At 41.2% G+C, this 18,095-nt stretch overlaps 1 protein-coding gene across 1 annotated transcript; it reads right to left on the bottom strand.

The window, feature by feature from the left end:
• Positions 1–2,320: 2,320 nt before the first annotated feature.
• On the bottom strand, positions 2,321–17,851 carry THBS1 (thrombospondin 1). The gene is made up of 22 exons (XM_083864328.1): positions 17,765–17,851; positions 17,560–17,654; positions 16,245–16,822; positions 15,686–15,761; positions 15,242–15,438; positions 14,944–15,069; positions 13,359–13,452; positions 12,838–13,011; positions 12,302–12,478; positions 11,824–11,997; positions 11,527–11,654; positions 11,257–11,409; positions 10,538–10,756; positions 9,948–10,055; positions 9,475–9,634; positions 8,964–9,082; positions 7,092–7,326; positions 6,584–6,811; positions 6,102–6,373; positions 5,526–5,623; positions 5,276–5,415; positions 2,321–4,649 (listed from the first exon to the last, which is right to left on the bottom strand). The coding sequence occupies exons 2-22, from the start codon at positions 17,627–17,629 to the stop codon at positions 4,642–4,644; spliced, it is 3,534 nt and encodes a 1,177-aa protein (XP_083720454.1). The 5' UTR covers positions 17,630–17,654; positions 17,765–17,851; the 3' UTR covers positions 2,321–4,641.
• Positions 17,852–18,095: the final 244 nt, after the last annotated feature.

Below are 18,095 nucleotides of genomic sequence, written 5' to 3'. Positions count from 1 at the left end.
TGTGCAATAATTTGCAGAATGTTAAAGTGCATGAACAATTTTGCTTTATAGGCAGGTATTCTCTATTCAGAGTGGTTTTTTCCCTTAAAAATCTGCCGTTTTCTTGTGGAAAAACTGATTTGTGGCATTGTTTTCTTATTGTTTGCTTTGTGTATTTGGTATGCATAGTTTTGGTGGGAAGGGCACTGCCAGAGGCATTCTACCCTAATTTTACAATAACACTAAAATGGTCTCTCCATACACATTTTCTGAGCAGAGCCATCAAGGGACTTGGACACAGAATCTAAGCAGCCCTCAGTTTAGCCTTGCATGTTTTGCCAGGGCTAGCAGTTTTTCACTTTGAAAGCAGGTGAAAAATAAAAGACAAATGATGTCTGGGCTTCTTGGGATTTGTTTAAATTTGAAAATCCAAGTTTCTCTATCATATTTGTCTAATTTTATATATTTCCTGTGGAAGATTTTATCTTTAAGACTTTGGCGTGCCAAGCACTTTTTGAGTTCTCTTCGTCTTGTCATATCTCTGCTTAAATATTCATACAATTTTTACCTGTTTTTTCTCTTTGGAAAAGGTGAGTAATAAGAACTAGAACTCCTTTTGTGGATACTTTAAGATGTTTACTTCTGCAATCTCAACAGTCCTTTCCAAAATGTATTTATGTTGAAAATCTACCAATTACTGTGGACTTCCCTGCAAAAATCATGCCAGTATCAGTAAACAATGCACTATTGTCATTAAGATGTACATCTTTCTACCCTTATCTCAGTCTTTATCTTCATAGCTTATGAATACCTACTGATTAAACTACTACACCTGCTGAATAAAGGTTTGATGCAGATGACCACTTGAAAACTTAAGGGCTCTGAGAAGACCATGTTGTGGAAGGAAAACATTGTGTTCTCTACAAAAGCATGAAATGAAAAGATTTCTCATGCAAAAACACTTGCAACAATACCAAGTAATTCTAGAAGTGGCATGCATTGGTTGGTACATATTCTACTGATGAGTCTCCAGGGAAGTTTGGAACAGCAAATTTCCCACAAGCTTCTCTGCACTGCAAGTATGGCCATCTTCCATGTTCTTCCTGTTTAGTTTTTCTTTAGTAGTCCTTTCTTTGGACAAGTAAAGGCCTAACATACGTCAACTATAGCTCCTTCTTGTGTCCTACTATATTCACACCCACCAAGCAAAAAGTGGGTGGACTTTAGCTGTGGGTTAACACAAAGCATATGGCTTGCCTTTTTTATTCTAATGATAAGAAAAGCTATGTAAATGCATGCAATTAATTAACATGAAAATTTGGCATGGCTCAGACAAGATCATTGGAATGGGCTGTCAAGGCTGTCTTCCTCACAGCAGCAGCAGCAGTTCTCTGTTTCAAACTTTTGGTTAGATCTACATATATCCATATATAGATATGTTCAGATATAGATATATATGCTCAGAAAACTGGTTGGCTTTAAGGTATCTCCTTCTTCCTGCAAGTAAGTGAAGAGATTCTTCCAGGTTAGAACTGTCTCTGTTTTTTGTAGTTCTCAGTCTTCTTGGTGTCCTTTGGAGGCCAGAAGAATTAAGAGAGCAAACCTGCAGGACATATGGCAAGATCAGATGGGTTACACTGACAGTGCACTCCCACTACCCCATCTCATTCCAGTGAAGTCAAGCAGACAGTCCTATAACTGATGAGGGCAGAAATTCCCATCCTCTGTACAGGCCACGAGTTGTTTGCTCTCCTTGTTCAAATATACAGTACTGCCCTCAAAAGTGTAGTGATATAGCAGTCTTCATCCTCAGGAAAAGAAGATGTAGAGATTAATTTTCTACACCTGCAGGACCCCCTAACTACACTTCTCATGTAGGTATCTAGCACTCCTACAATGGCACCTGCCTTTGCTAAGGAGTGCACAAGACAAGCTGCTGTTTAAGTAGATATTGAAGAACCAGTCTTGATTTCTTAGTTTTAGCAGCAGTCTTATATTCTAGAAGTTGATTGAAGGCCCTGGCATCTGCTCTTTGATCACACAGCAGTTTCAGTCTTGAGAGTCTAAGGCACCAGGCCCTGCAAAGATGCTGCCTCTTTCCATGTGAAAGGGGGCAGGCCTGGCTGGGCATGATTAAAGTCACTCCAAGACTGTTTTGTGCTGTGCCTTCAGGTGGGCCAGCAGTTACATGTAGGGTAACAGCTCAGGTGCTCCCCCTCAGCACAGCTGTAATGTAGAGTGCAGAGAAAAATCTTGCATCAAAGCCAAATTTGACACAAATAACGCATCAGTGATCCAGAGATGTATTACAAAACATTAATAAAACCAGAGCACAAAGGTATAAATATAAATGTCCTTGGTGGTTTATTGTTCTTTGTATGTAAGAAGCTTTATTGTACAACTTACACAACTTTAGAATGGAAAAACGGTTAAAAATGTTTACAAAAAAAGCATGTTCTTAGAAAATTATGCTAGCAAAAACATCAGGAGGAGGGAAGCAAAAAAATCTTCAGTGTGCAAACTTTTTATAAAAATAGAAATACTAACTCTACAGGTAGCATTTCATGATAAATTATTTAAATAGCCTATCTACACAATTATGTGATTAACTATTACAATGGCAACGAGAAAAAATAATTTATAAAAATACAAGCAATGGTATACAAGATGACAGGAAAAAATATAATACAACATTAGAAATTGTATTTGACTTTTTTTTCCAATGCCATTTCCTTTCTGGGAATACATTTTCTGCAAAGAAATTTTGACTATGTACAGCATTAACTTTTTAGTACTACAGTAGCTTTAAAGTTTATTAGACATTTGAACTCTGCTTGCTCCAAAGGTTTTTTTTCTCAGTCACACAACAATGAGGTAATATTTGTACGTAAAACTTACACCATGTTAATTTCTTTTTGTTTTTTGAAAAGACAAGGAAATATTATAGGTATAAGGATGCTGCCCCTTCTTTTGGGGAAAACAGTCTTTTAATGTACATCAAGGCCTCTCCCTCTTTTGCAAGGAGCTCCTGAAATTGTCTAGTCTGTGATGAATTCCTTCTTTTGTAGCTGCACATCACCAGTTACAAATTGAGCATGCAGTGGCCTAAAGAGCCTGTAAAATGGTTATTGAGGGCTGTCCTACTCCAGTCTCCTCAGGGCAGCTATCCTGGGTTAGGCCCACTGACCAGTGGTAAAGCATCACAGACACTTCCCAGCACTAGAGAACACTAAGAGGTTGAATGGCTTTCCTTCGCCTCTAGCACTGTGGATGGGACAGAAACTGCTACCATTTAAAGGGACTTGAATTTTAGCAGAACAGTTGCCTGCCAGGCTACCAACTGCCTTGCACAAAGAAAGGAAAAGCCAACATTGAGCTCAGACTGAGAAAAAACAAACATCCCATTGCCCACATCCTCACTTTTCCTTGCGCCTCAAAGCCTTTAAGGGAAAACTGCTCTTTGTAACAAATACATCACCACTATCTGCTCCAGACAAGATCTTTTTTCTCAACTAAACCCTCTCTAGTTTCAGTATAGAACAGAGATAATAAATAATCTGTATTTACAATCTTACAGTCATGAAGACTTGTAACAATGATTAGGTGGATAGTCTTGACGCATTTCATGTTGTTTTAATCAATAGTCCCTCAGTCATTATAATATCAAGAATAGGCAAAAATAAATATTTTACAATTTTATCTACAGGCCCCTTTTCTTCCCCTCTAAAGAAGCGAGGGGTTTAAAATATCTATGGCATGTAGAGAAGGAATGTTTTCATTACATTATTTTTGTGCCTCTTTAACCATAAAAAGTGAAGCATGTGCTGGTTTCCTGAAGGACAGCACATTGCCAGCTGAGATGGTGGTGCTTTCTGGCACCGTATCTGAAAGAACACATTTGAAGGTAAGCAAGATCTGCATCTAAATGAGGAAAAACCAATTTAATTATAAATCCCAGTTCTCCCAAAGCTAGTGTGATCCAGTGTACCAGTTTTTATCCTCTTTTCTCCCCTGCCATAACAGAAATCAGTTTTAGGATATCTGTTTTGTTCTGTGTAGTACAGCAGCCGATCTAGCTCACCACAAATAGAGTAAGGCTACGTTTTTATCTGAAAAATATGACATAGAAAATGATAATTTCTCCAAGTTAAATGGATGTAAACCAAATTAGCAGTCTTCCTTAAAAAAAATACCCCATGAAGAAAAAAGACCTAGAGTTCCCCCTCCCACCCAAACACCCTCTTCCCCACACAATGAAAGGTCTTCAGTTAAAGTAGTCCACGGCACATCCAAAGATGTTCTTTTACAAAATGCTACTCCATGGGACCTCCAGTTAGAGAGGCAGTGCCACTGCACTGTGATAAACAGCAAAAAAAAGTCTTTCCTACTGAAAGAAGTGTGCTTGTTCAGTGAAGACAATTCTCATTTGCAAGACACATTTGTTTCCTTCCACTTCAGCAGAGGTCAGATCCCAAGTATGTTCTCACTTTCATTCTCTCAAAAGCATTCTCTTGAGGCAGGTCATGTGTTTCGAGTCCACATTTATGCAGAAAGAAGAAAGGAAGGAATAATATAATGGTCCCAGGATTTGTAAGGCTAAACGTTTCAAAAGGTGCAATTACCAGCATTTTTAAATAGTCTCTGAATCCAACAGTCTTGTGATTATGAATCTGTGAAAAAGAAAAGATATATTTAAATATTTCTGTGTATTATGCATGATTATGTCCTAGTCAGTAATGCCCAGAGACATTTGTAGAGAAAATTGAAAGTATGTTCAATTAGGAACTTCCTTGTGTTAGACTTCATAATCTAATCTATGTAACCATTACATAAAGTGACAATTTCAGAAGACTAGGACAGCTGGAACTAGTTGTGTGCACTAACTTCTACTGAACTTCAAGACTATATTGACAACCTTCTACTTTGCTTACTTTTAAGGAAATCAGATTTTTACTTGCTAAAGTCAATTTATCCCATTTCTACCTTAGATTTTGTCAGATGTACCCATTCATTCTACTCAGCACTTTAAAGAATATTCAAGATGCATTTCATTTCTGGAACTCAACATGGATTTCTGATACTTTGAAATAACATAACAGATATATACTTAGATCTTATATATATAATTTTTTAATTGTGAAGAGTTTATCAAGGTGTCCTGTTTCTGCCTGCAGAAGTTCTTTGAACCTGAACCATGGAAGATCATAGTTGGACTTTCTCTCTTGGCTCTTATGCCTTCAGCTTTCTTGAGCCAATTCATTCACATAGGATCTCTTAAATGCAATGTCATCCTCACCTCTGCATTCATATTTAAGGTCTGAGAAGAACACCATTTCTTGAGAGAAGACAAATAGTCCTAGCCGACCACCAGCATAGGTTTTATCATAGATTGGTCCTGAGTCCGCCATGATTTTCTTCCCTTCATACATTACAACCCTACAAAGAGACAATAGCTCAGCCATCTTTGACAAGGTCCAGTGAGGCTCATCTTCACAGACATCCACTTTTCCTGTGATATTTACTTCAGATAAAAGGATGATGCTCACCTGATGTAGCCAGTCTTTGGTCTATGGCTAAGTCGCCATCTGTATGCAGTGAAGTCCTTCCAGCCTATGTGACGAGGATCATGCCACAAAGTTCTCACCTGTAAAAGAGTATTTTTTTTATTTAGTATTTTTTTATAACCAAAGGCCAGAGATAACATATATGTCATAACATATTTTGACATGAAGGTGCCTTATTATTAAAGCTGCAAGTAAGTCATTAGGCTCTGTAAGAGCCTAAAGATAGAAATAATAGAAATCAACTGCATTTAAATTTACTTTTTAAACATGTTAATTGGAAGCTACAGCACAATTCCAGAAACAATTGATTCACTGCTGCTGGAAAGCCTGTCTGAGGCAAGCAATCCTGTTAATTGTATACAATATTATGCTTGATTAGGAAAAATTACAAAGTTACTGGTCTGCCAAGAAGCCTACATCATCAGCATTTGCAGGCCCCCTCTAAGTGTCTAATTTGCTGATAAAACAGCCTGCCTTATGCAGAAGAGTGTTATTACACTGGAGTACTCATGTTATCACGTTAAGAGTACTTCAGCATGTACTAAGTGCCACTCTTACCTGGCCAGGAGTGTTTCCTGTGTGCCACAGAGCATTACGAAGGTGTTCTCCTGGACCAGTGGTGGAATTCACAACTTTGATGGAGAGACCTGAATAGCCTTGAGCTTTGGTTGGTGTGGAGTCCCAGTAAGACTGGGTGATCTGCTTCCACATGACAACATAGAAACGACTGCTAGACTGGTAGCCAAACACAAAGCCAGCATAATCATCATCCCTTTCTGTATTGATAAAGAAGGTACCACTGAAGTCCACAGCATTGAATTCATCAAAACCTATGGGGACATTAAAGAATAAAGTTTTAGGTGCTACTTTTTTACAATTCTTAAACAACTACTTAATAGTTACTCAGGTTCTCTTCCTCTCCCCCACCTCAAGTAGAAAAACCCAACAAAACAGCCTCCCACATCCACCAACAAAAAAAACCCAAAACAGAAAAAACCAAACCACCCATATAACAGTGCCTGTTAAATTTTTCCCCTTACCGACTGCAAGGCCAGGGTCACAGTTGACTGTCTGAACCAGTTCTTTACCCTGGTGACGAACAACCCAGTTTGGATCATTTTGGGATGTTCCTTTGGGATCCAGGGGAATCATCTGAAATTTTCGGAAATCAGTCTCACTAATTTCCACATTTTCAGGGCAGATATCATCAATGTCTGGCACGCTGTCTTGGTCAAAGTCATCTTTGCAAGCATCTCCACGTCCATCACCTGTAAGATAAAAGTAATTTTATCATTTTATTACCACCACTGTTTGCTTCTGAGCCTTACAGCTTGGGAGTTGAAGTCTGAATTGCAGACCTCTGACTGCCCAGGTACCTGGCAGACACATGACAGAAGCCAAAGCAGTTACTGTATAAATTTCTTTTCTGCTACAGACATTCTGGTTTTTCATTACTTAGTTTCGTCCAATGTAAAAGAGTGTGAAAAAAATAGCATCAAACTATGGGAAGATTCTTGTAAAATGTTATTATGATACTGGCTATCTTACCATCTGAATCAGCTTGATCTGGGTTGGCAACCAATCTGCAGTTATCTTTGTCATCAGGGATACCATCATTGTCATCATCGTGGTCACAGGCATCACCTTTCCCATCCTTGTCATGGTCAGCTTGATTGGCATTGGGCACATAGGGGCAGTTATCAAGATTATTTTGATGGCCATCTTCATCTATGTCCTGGTTATTGTCACACTGATCACCTATGAGATCAGAATCGGTGTCTTCCTATCAGAGGAGAAAAAAAAACATTTTAAAAAGCCACTTAAAGGAGGCTGAGATAGGAGTCTTAATACATAGAATTAATTGGGATTTCTGCTTGCTTTATCAAGACATAAAATGGATATAGTGGGTGGATACACATTTAAAACTGCCTGTGCTAATTGGTTTTATGCTACTTAAATCTTGTTCTGGTTTTAATTTGAAATCACAGCATCAAAAAGCAGTGTAATCAGCAGCTACCTCGTGCCTTGGCAACATGCCTCTTCTGTCACTAGTCTACCATACTGGACACAGGGTACTTTATCTCCTACCTTCCCTGGCAGCAATGTGGTTTCAAGGGCCAAATCGGGGTTGGACTACACTGTGCCTAGTCAGAGACTGTAACATTAAAACAGTCTATCTATGCTTGGTGTTACGTCTTCTACACCATGCTTAGTCTTCCCTATCATAAATGCTCTTTATGCCCCAATTCAGTCAAGACAATTGTTCCCATGGTGGTCACAGACTGCATTAACTAACTAGTGCACTTGCTGATCACAAAATATTTGCATAATTTTAAGCCAGTTATTTGCATAATCAGCTTCTGAACTAAGAAAAACAAACCCATCATCCCTAAGATTGCCTCACATTTAGCCTTGTGAAGACAGGTGGATGACCCTGGTGTAGACAGAAGGCATATCATACACTGTTGGATTAGCTAATAATTCTGGCACTTGAAATCTAGTATCTCCACTTCTAGAACTTGATTAGGATAGTGTTTGGAAAGCCATTAGAGTACTATATTAAGATTTCAAAGTCATAAGAGAAAGGATGTTCCTGAAAGGAGCTGCCTCAAAGGATCTTCAGGCAATTCCCTCCCTCAGTTGGGGAAGTAGTAAAGCAAGTGACAATGACTAAGACATTTTATATTATCTATTTAAATCCTTCAAGTAACACTGCTTTTAGGCAACATGGCCCACAGTTCACTACATTCCACTGATTTGCAACAGCTTTTCTCACCCTTCAAACATTCCAGTTATTCCTGAAGCTAATAAACTTAGTTTTTTAACTGACAAGATGTCACAGTCTTTATCTACTCCCACCTTCAGTTTTTTAATCCAGAGATTTTGGATGCCCCTGTATTTTTATGAAGGTAAGTTTTAAGTGTCAGAATATGCCTTTTTCTTAGGGAAAAGCAACATGTGCTGCCTTCTACTTACTGATGGAAAAGTTATCTTCTGAAATGCAGTTGGCTTCAAGCTTAGGGACAAAGTTTAAATAACAACTTTGTGTCTAAGTGAACACAGCACTAGAGGCTATGAAGAGAGTAGTTCCATTACCCATATTTTACACAATGCTTCCAAAGTTTTTAATATTCTCACTGTGAGCATCACCACAACTGACAAACCTAAGAAATGTTTAGGCAACAAGTACATGCAGTAGTCTCACAGATCTTCACTACAGCTACTTTTTAGAAAATATTTAGCAGCTGTTCAAACGCTGAGGGCATGTTATTTGATAGAGGCACCATTTGGGAACGTAATAAGAATGATTTGTAACAAATCAAATTTCAGGTGTAACCTGTTCAAACATTTTCTATAACACACAGCACGCTATATTTTTAAGCACACTAGTCCTCTACTTATATAATTCAAAACCCTTACCTGGTCAGGGTTGTGCTCCAGTGGACAGTTATCACACTGATCTCCAACACCATCCAAGTCTGTATCCCTCTGGTCTACATTGTAGACGTACTGGCAGTTGTCCCTTTCATTAAGCACCCCTGTACAAGTTCATGAATGAAAGTCAGACATCTAAATGTGCAAAGAACTGTATAAAGCACCACACACTTTTTGATACCTTTTTAAAAGCATTTTGAGCAGCATTTAAAAGTTTTGAAACAGGAGTCATCACTAACTCTGCCACACACTTCTGCTGCTACTGCCTGCCTTGTGAGAGTGGAGCTAGAATTGAACTGTGCCAAAACACATAATTCCAAAGTGAATTTCCATTAGCCCCAACTGTTCCTTCAGTAGCTTTCACATCCTGAAACCACCACAAGAGAACTTGTGTGTTCAGGGATGAAATTTTGGTAGAAAATCAGGATTACATTGGGTTCATTTGATTAATGGATGATTACAAAACCATCTAAAAGAGTGATTAGAGGCCACCTACCATCTCCATCAATATCTACTGCACATGCATCTCCCTCTCCATTGTTGTCAGTGTCAGTTTGATCAGGGTTGTGATTGTAGGGACAGTTGTCACAGCGGTCACCAACATCATCCCTGTCGTAGTCATACTGCTGTGGGTTGTAGATGAATGGACAGTTGTCCTGCAGAAGTGAGGAGAGTCAAGTTTTAAAAGAGTCAAAGCTTTAACCAGATTCTGCTTATGCTTGTACTGCTATATGAAAGAAGAAATGAAAAGTGGGGAAACAGTTAAAACTCAGATGCTACTATCTCAAAACACCGCATTGCTGGCATGAGTGTATGAATCGTTGAATGAAAAATGAAAATTCACTTCCAAAACTCAAACAGCTGCAGAATGCAGAAAGTTTGTCTGCATAGTTATGCACATCTAAGGTTTCTAGGATAGCTTTGGGAAGGGGAATGGGAAAGCTATGTTCTCAAAGGCTGTTTCCTTACCCGGTCATCAGGAATGCCATCATCATCATCATCACTGTCACAGGCATCACCAATCCCATCCTTATCATAATCTTCCTGCCCTGAGTTAGGCAGATTAGGGCAGTTATCCTACAAAGAAAGAAGTACACAGATGTTCACTCCTGGTATTAATACAATATGGATTTGAGCAGGTAAAATCTAATCATTAGGCAAAATCTTAAACCTCAGGCAGGAGTAAGGTTACTGTAATTCTCTCCATTTAAGCTAGTCATAAGCAGTGATAAGTCTTAGAAAGCCACAGTTAAATATTTTTTAAAATAAAGATTGGGTTGCTTTTGAGAATCTTACCCTGCTTCTTTTCCCTTGGAGATTGCTACCAGAACAAAGCTGATATAGGTATGGGCTAAACTAGAATTTTCCTAGAACATTTACAACAATCAGGCTTCATTTCTTCCCATATCACAAGAATATAAAAAGCAATACCACAACAGCAAGAGGTCTCCTAGCAATGCCTTGACAATGGTATCCCTACACCTCCTCTATCCCTAGAAGGTTATTTGCAGAGATAACAGGCTGTTATAACGGCAGATGGCAAAAGAGGATAAACTTACTTTTTTACAGTGGTAAGTAGCATTGGCAACACAAACCAGGTTCTCATTTGGCCATCCATCCAAATCAGTATCTTCTCCACAGATTATGCCATTGCCAGCATAGCCTGGCTTACATTCACAGCGATACATGGGGTCACTAAAGTGGCCAAGGTAATTGCATTTGGCATTCTTGTTGCAGTCATGTGTTCCATCTGTGCATGGATTACGTGGCTTGCAGACCTAGAAGATGACATAAACAATGTTGTCAGTGGGTTTAATTTCTCATTCCTCACTTTTCCCCCAGAGATTCAAATACACCCTAACCAGTCAGGGGAAAAAAGCTTTCTTCTGGTCCTCAACATACATGGCTTTCTTCTGGTCCTCAATTAGTCTTAGCACTAATTACTTTTCTTGTTCTAACCTTATGTATTATCAAGTGGAACCAAGCACTAAGATACCTGAGGCACATACTGTTGTATCATGAGTGAATACTGATTTATTCCTGAATTACTCTTAAAGTTATGTTAAACCTCTGAACCCTCCATGGCTGAGGAGGACAATGATATTTAAAACTCATTTTGATCTTCAAAAGCAATGGTTAATGCTTCTGTTCTAAAACAGAAGATGGGGTTTTATTAAATGCTCCAAGTCTTTTTTGCCTAAAAGACATAGGTGTTTTCTGTTTTTTTAGAAACTTTATGACATTTTGTAAGCCAGAACAATTCTCAAATTGACAATACCTGTTTGTTAGTCATGGCATCCTCAACAGTGCGGCCAAATGGCTGTGTTCCAGTGAAACGCGGTGGACAAGGCAGACAGTTGTACCCAGGTTCAGTATTCTCACACCTATGCACTCCATTGAAGACAAAGCAGGCATCAGGAACCTCTTTGCACTGAAATATGAGTTTGAGATAAAGGAGAACAACAGTTAGCATTATAAAATAGTGATTTTATTCTCCCTTTCTGTTTTTTTTCATTCCCTGTCAAGGAGCAAACTACAGTCTTCTTACCTCATCAATATCTTGGCAGTGAATACCATCACCATGGTAGCCAGGAGGACAAGCACCACACTTCCAGGAACCATCAGGGGCACTGGTGCACGTAGCCCCCGCAAAGCAGGGATTAGACAAACACCCATCTGTGAAACAAGCAAGGAAGTGTTACGATAAAGGATGCTTTGCCATGCAGCTACAGTCCTGTATTTGGCTGATATCCTGGGTTTATAATTCTAGCACTTGAGGTTTGCAGACTTTATATCGGTATTTTCAAGATTATCAATGGATGTTTATGGGCAAGTGGGCACTCACCAATTGGGCAGTCCTGTTTGTTGCAGACCTGAGTCCCTCTAGCTTCACCTACACAAGTCTTCCCCCCATACTGAGGCTCGGGATTATTGCAGAGACGGCTTCGTTTTTGAAGTCCTCCTCCACACGTCACTGTGCATGCATCCCATGGAGACCATGGTCCCCAGTTGCCATTAACTAAAGAGAGAAGTTAGAAAACATGTATAGCTTTAAATTCTGTGTTACAACTAGTTTCTACCTGACTAAGGGCTTTACTTTTGTAATGAGAGCAGTTCAGACATTGTTCATACACAAATGACAGAATTAATGGCCTCCATGGAAGAGGCATAAAAATAGTTTCATCTGAAACTAACCTGTGAGGTTTTATGTAGCCCACTGCTAAATTTAAAGAGAAGAATACTAGAACAAACTTATTTAGTAACTACTCAGGACGTTCACTACTTAAGCTACCAATTACTTGTTACTACCAGGACACACTTACTTGGGCAAGGATCTTTCTGGCAGGCTTTGTTTTCTCTTGCTTCACCCTCACAAGGTTTGCCATTCAGCTGTGGTACTGGAGAGTTGCAAAGACGAATTCTAGTGATGATGCCCGTGCCACAAGTGACAGAACATGATGACCATGGTGACCAGTGACTCCAGCCACCATCCTGTTTAACTACAAGAGAGATTTCTGTTATTCATAGTTTCTGAAGACTTCAGTTGTACAGCACCTAGGACATAGCCAGTACCAGGACTGTACCAAAGACTCCATGTGTAATGGATAGCCTCTGTCACAGATCAAGTTTTGCAACTAGGGAAATTTCACACCTAAACTGGCATCACATTTTGTCCTGGGAGCAGTGCCCAAACATGCCTGTTTATTACATTAACTATCTGATCCCCTCTACCTTGTTAATACAAGTCCTTAAAACTAGAAGCCAAGGATCCATGCCAGTGATAGAGCTACATGGTTATCTCTGCTTTTAACATTCAGCCAATAAAAGCAGCCTCTGTTTTGCTACCAGCAGTACTTACATCTCTTATCACACTCCTGAAGGTGGCAAGTCCGAGTCTGCACAGAGGAGCCTTCACAGCGGTTATTGAGGCTGTCACAGGAGCGGCCTCTCTGCTGAATCCCATTCCCACAGGTCACAGAACACGAGGTCCATTCAGACCAGGGAGACCATCCATCATCTGCATAGTCGCTAGCTGCAGGGGGATACAGCTATGAATAAGACTCCAGGGACATGCTTTCCATCTTTTCTCCCACCCCTCTCTCCACAAAAAACGACACAACTGCCCTCAGAAGCCACATGCATCTTCCTTCTTTATATGAGATAAAGGCCACAAACTCCAACATTTCGGTATGTTGCATATTGTAGAAAATATCTGAACACGTGTCATGTAAGCAATTAGCCTCAAAGACACATCAAATTAACCTACTTCAGAACTACAAGGTTACCCTTGAATATCCAGTTCTGGTGTACTGAGCAGCAGCATATGTCTAGTTAGATGTGGCCAACTTCTACAGAACAGTGAAGGCACTAAGTACTTACGCCAGCACCGAGGGCAGCACTCCCCATCAGGCACGGTGGCATTGGAACAAGGCATGAGAGGACAGGACACTTTCCGGCATATAGTGGCAGAGTTCTATAAATAGTTGTGAGAATTACAGTTACCAAGTGGAATATAAACAATGTCTGGAGTCTGGGTAAATAACAGAGACCTTTTCTGCAGAACTTTAAGACTCAGTAGCATATCTGAAGCAGAGACCCTTGTATTTAGAGCTAATACAACCCAAGGGGTAGTCCCAGGTATTTTCAGTCGAAGTTCATCTCATTTCCATTCTCACCCATTATTTTTAAGTCAAAGCAGAAATATTTTGGTTCTGCAGAAGTTTATCAGAAGTAGCTAGCAGATGCTGGCTCAAATAAATGACTATTATATGATACCCAAAGTACAAGGTCAGATTTCAAAGAAATGGAACAAGAATGAGAAGACAACTTTTTTTCAGTTAATATGGATTTAAGCTGATTATATGGTAAAGATGAAATGCTCAAGCGCCATGCAATCTATAACTTATACTTAGAGGTTTTTGATCTGTAAGCCAATCAGGCAGGGTAAGAGCACCCACCTCCAATCTCAATAAGAGCTAAAGTGCAGTCTGTAGTTTTGCTTCTTGAAGATAGCAGCTTGGTCGGGACAAAGCTCTCATGATTACTATTTTAATCTCTCCAAGCAAATTATTAGATTAAGGCAATTACAGCTAACATTGAGTAAGCAGGTTGGTAGGAACAGGGCAAATGCAAAAGTCACAGTATCATTTGCTGACTAGAAGACAAAAGGTGTAGGGAGTTAAAGAAGCAGATGCAGAGTTTGAGTTGCCTTGTATTACACATACACAAATACTCAACTTTTAGTTTCTAAAGAGTGGCATGCTAGTTAACCCCCTCTTTGTTAGACTGGTAGTCCAAAATGCTTTTAGTATAGTATACTTAAATGGAACAAGCAAATAGTTTAAAGAAACCCTGAAACCGTACATTTTGTGTATATTTGCAACATTCAGCAGAAGTGAAACACAAAGCTTAAGTATCTTGCCAGGTGATTCTGGGATTTAAACAGCTAAACAGAAATCCAAAAGGGATTGCTGTTCCATATAATTTTTAAAAGCTAACAGGACACACCTAAAAGCATTTTTTAGGTAAAGAAAAACACCACAAGTTTAAACGCCTTCAGTGAGTACTAGAATGTCTTTTTCTACTAAGTCAGCAGGATGTTCAGTGAGGACAGAAGGTAGATCTAGCAAAGCTGATAGTATTATACATTTGTTCTGTTGATGCTGACTTTTAGTTTACTGATAGACTTATGTAAAGAATACAGGCACTCCCCAAATTACAGAACTAAGTGTTAATAGCTATATCAGAGTGATGTTTCATTTAATTTTCTAGAATATTGCTGTTGACACAAAGTATGGAAGAGATCTAGTAGAATGAAATAAACTGAGTAATTCTATGGCTTCTCTAGTATGCCCAGTTCTGTGTATGATTCACTCTTTCTAACAAGCAATGTTGTTTAGAAATATCTGTTTATTCCATCTGATGAGTTTATATTCAGGTGATTTGTGAATGTGAGGAATCTTACCTGGCAAGTACATTCAGTGCAGCTGTCAATAGTCCACTCTTCTTTATTTTTGTGCAAAACTCCATTATGAATGCATGCTCCAGGAGTGATCTGGACTACTTTGGCAATGATTTCATTTTCTTCAGTCTTGGGGGTAAAAAGCAAAAAGAAGATATTTAGAATTTAATCCAGAAATACTCTTTTTCACAAAAGTCAAAATAAATTTTTTGCTGTTTACACAGGCTTTCAAAAGTCGGGTTAGAATTAACTCACTAAGTGCTAGTTAATGAAAGTTACCACGAAATTAACCATCACTCACCACTTTGCGAACCCTGTCTTGAAGTGTTGTAACCATAGACCGTAGCCCTTTCAGTTCCACAAACATATTTTTCAGCTCATCACAGGAAAATCCACAGACTGCTTGGATGTCCTTTGTTTTATGGCCGATGTAATTAGTGCGGATAGCTGGGCTGGAACCATTGATGGGGTTGTCCAAAGTAATGATTGCACTAGTGGCTAGAAGAAAAAACCAGACATCAAGTAAATGCATTTTATACCACATGCATTTATCATTTCAGGCTAACACCTGCTAAACAGCTGCCACGAGATTCATCAGGGTGCCTGCAGAAATATAATCTTATTTCTTATGCAATGCGGATTTGCGCGTCAGCATACTTTTGAGTTCTGTTTCAACTTGTCTTTCTAACATAATGAGAAATCTTATTTTTAATAGGTCATTGGATTCAGAAGATTGTAAACTTACAGCTGGAGCAGCCTTTGTTCCGCAGGATAGTTTCCAGAGTTGTTCCAAACACAAACCGCACATTCTGCAGCAGACCCTGTGGACAGAGAAAGAATTACAGCTACTTGCAGCAACTGCAAGGCAAAGAAGTACCAGTTGCATGGAGAGACTGAAGGTCATACAAGATCTTACACAGCAATTTCATGACAGACAGATGGAAAAGTGAAACACATTGCTTCGTTCTTCGTAATGAAAACCAGCCCTGCTTCCTAACAGTCTTATCCTTGAGCATAAGGACTTGGCGACTCTCCAGGCAGGAAGGAAAAAACCCATGGATTTCTGAATCTCATATAAGAAGCTGAGCAATGAAGCTGCAACTACCTGTCTGGAAGCTTCAGTGCCTTTTTATTGCTGCAGAAAGTTCCATCTCTGCAAATCTAATGCTTTGTCATTCAAACTCCATTAGCAAAGTTTAGTAGATTTAGAGGTCTTTATCACTATTTAGGCTCATTGAGTAGCTAATGCACCTTCAAAACAGATGACTGAAAATTCTAGGTAAAAATGTAAGTGAAGATCTTACCTGGAAGTTGTCATTGACTCCCCCTTTGGCAATACGGAGTCTGGCACTGCTGGCCAGGTCCCTAGTAAAGATGTTCTGGATGGGGATGTCCAGTTCAGCGTTCTCCATTTTCTCACACCCCACATAGAGCTGAGCTCGGTCCTCCTGCACAAACAGGGTGATATTCTTCCAATGTCCTGTAGCTAGCAAGACATCCTCTACTGATACTAATTGCTGCTTGCCATCAACAGAAAGGCTCAGGTCCAGGGAGCCTGCCTTGCCATTTGATACTAGACTGAAGACTTGACCAGAGCCATCTTTCTGTTCCACGGAGAGCAGTGTGCCTCTGCTTTTCTTGGCTTGCCGGAGAGTGGCTAGGAGAATAAAGCCCTTCTCAGCATGGATGGAATCTAGTAAGTCTTGGAAGTCAGAGTCAGGGACAGCAGGGATGCGACTGGCATCTTCAATGCGGTAAGCAGGGCTGGAGGATTCTGGTCCCTTCACCAGGTACACCCCGGGGGCCCGGCGCCCAGCTCCCTTCCGCATGAAGCCAATGAGTTCAAAGAGGTCGAAGACACTGTTATCATCATTCCTGGACTCTGCAGAGAGAGATCAGGACAAGCATCATGAGAAAAGGACAAGGCTGAATAGGTGCAAATCTCCCCAGATTGCTTAACATTTTGGGTCCTGGTGCACATCGTGCAAGGCACAGTGCCTCACATCAGAGCACAGACAGTAGCTCTGATGTGCAGCAGCCTCACCAGGAGCTGCTGTGCAGCAGTACGTGTGCATTCTTGTACAGGAGCCAGTTGGCACAGGAGTGCCAGGTACCCGCGGACTGACACACAAAGGTAGCAGCCATTCTGGCACCCTGCTACACTCCAGCAGCACAGAAATAGACAGCAAAGCCCAGACCACAGTATTCCTATGCTAGGACATAGCAAAGCGAGTTTGCATAATCCAGCTGAAAGACAGCAGCACAGTAGCCGCTTCCCTAGGACACCACGACGGCAGCCTACTACCCCATTCCTTCTTCAGCCAGTTCCTAGATCATCTTCTTCCTTTCCTCGCTCAGCACAGAGGAAAGTTACAAGTTACATGCTCAAGTTCTGGAAACTCTGCGGTCCTGTTTCTGAAGGTTACACAAATTCCACATCAGAGAGAATTTTCCCGTTCCCATGTAGCTGATGCTCAGGTTAAAACGTTTTACTTCACTGAGACCTTTGGAGCTCTTTATCACCGAACACAACTTCATCTGCCTAAACAGGCACCAAAGTTTTTTTATTTTTGCTCCCGCCTTCCCTTACGCGGTGCCCCAGCACAGAACCGGCCTTACCTGCAGCGCGCTTGGTCTCCGAGCCGCCGAGCAGGAGGAGCAGGAGGCAGAGAGCGGTCGCGGGCCCCATGGCAAAGGTCTGTCTGTGAACCAGCCTGGGGACACACACGGGGAAGGTCACCGTCTCACCCAGGCCCGGCGCACGGGCAGGGGCAGGTGTCCCTCAGGCGAACAGCGAGCGCGGCGGGGCCGCCTCAGCACTCACCTGCGGGAAGAGCGGTCCGGGCGGTCCGGGCCGGCCTCAGGCACTCACCGGCGGCGATACCCGCGGGCGGCCCCGGCTGTCCCGGCGCGGGAGGGAAGGAGGGCGAAGGCGGCGGTCGGCTGTAGCGGCGCTGCCGGGACTCTGCGGGCGCCGGCCGCCCCGCCGGGCTATAAAGGCATGGCTCGCATTCCTGGGCGCACGGCGGGCCAATCGGCGGCGGCGGGGCAGGAAGCGGGAGGCGGGAGCCGGGTGGCTCCGGGGCCAGGGACAACTTTCCGCAGGGCCGGGGGGCGGGGGCGGGGGCGCCCCGCGGGCCGGGACAGCGGGCGGG

Source organism: Zosterops lateralis (assembly GCF_965231275.1).
Source record: "Zosterops lateralis genome assembly, chromosome: 6".
In the NCBI taxonomy this organism is placed as follows: domain Eukaryota; kingdom Metazoa; phylum Chordata; class Aves; order Passeriformes; family Zosteropidae; genus Zosterops; species Zosterops lateralis.
This window is presented reverse-complemented; position numbering and strand designations above follow the sequence as displayed.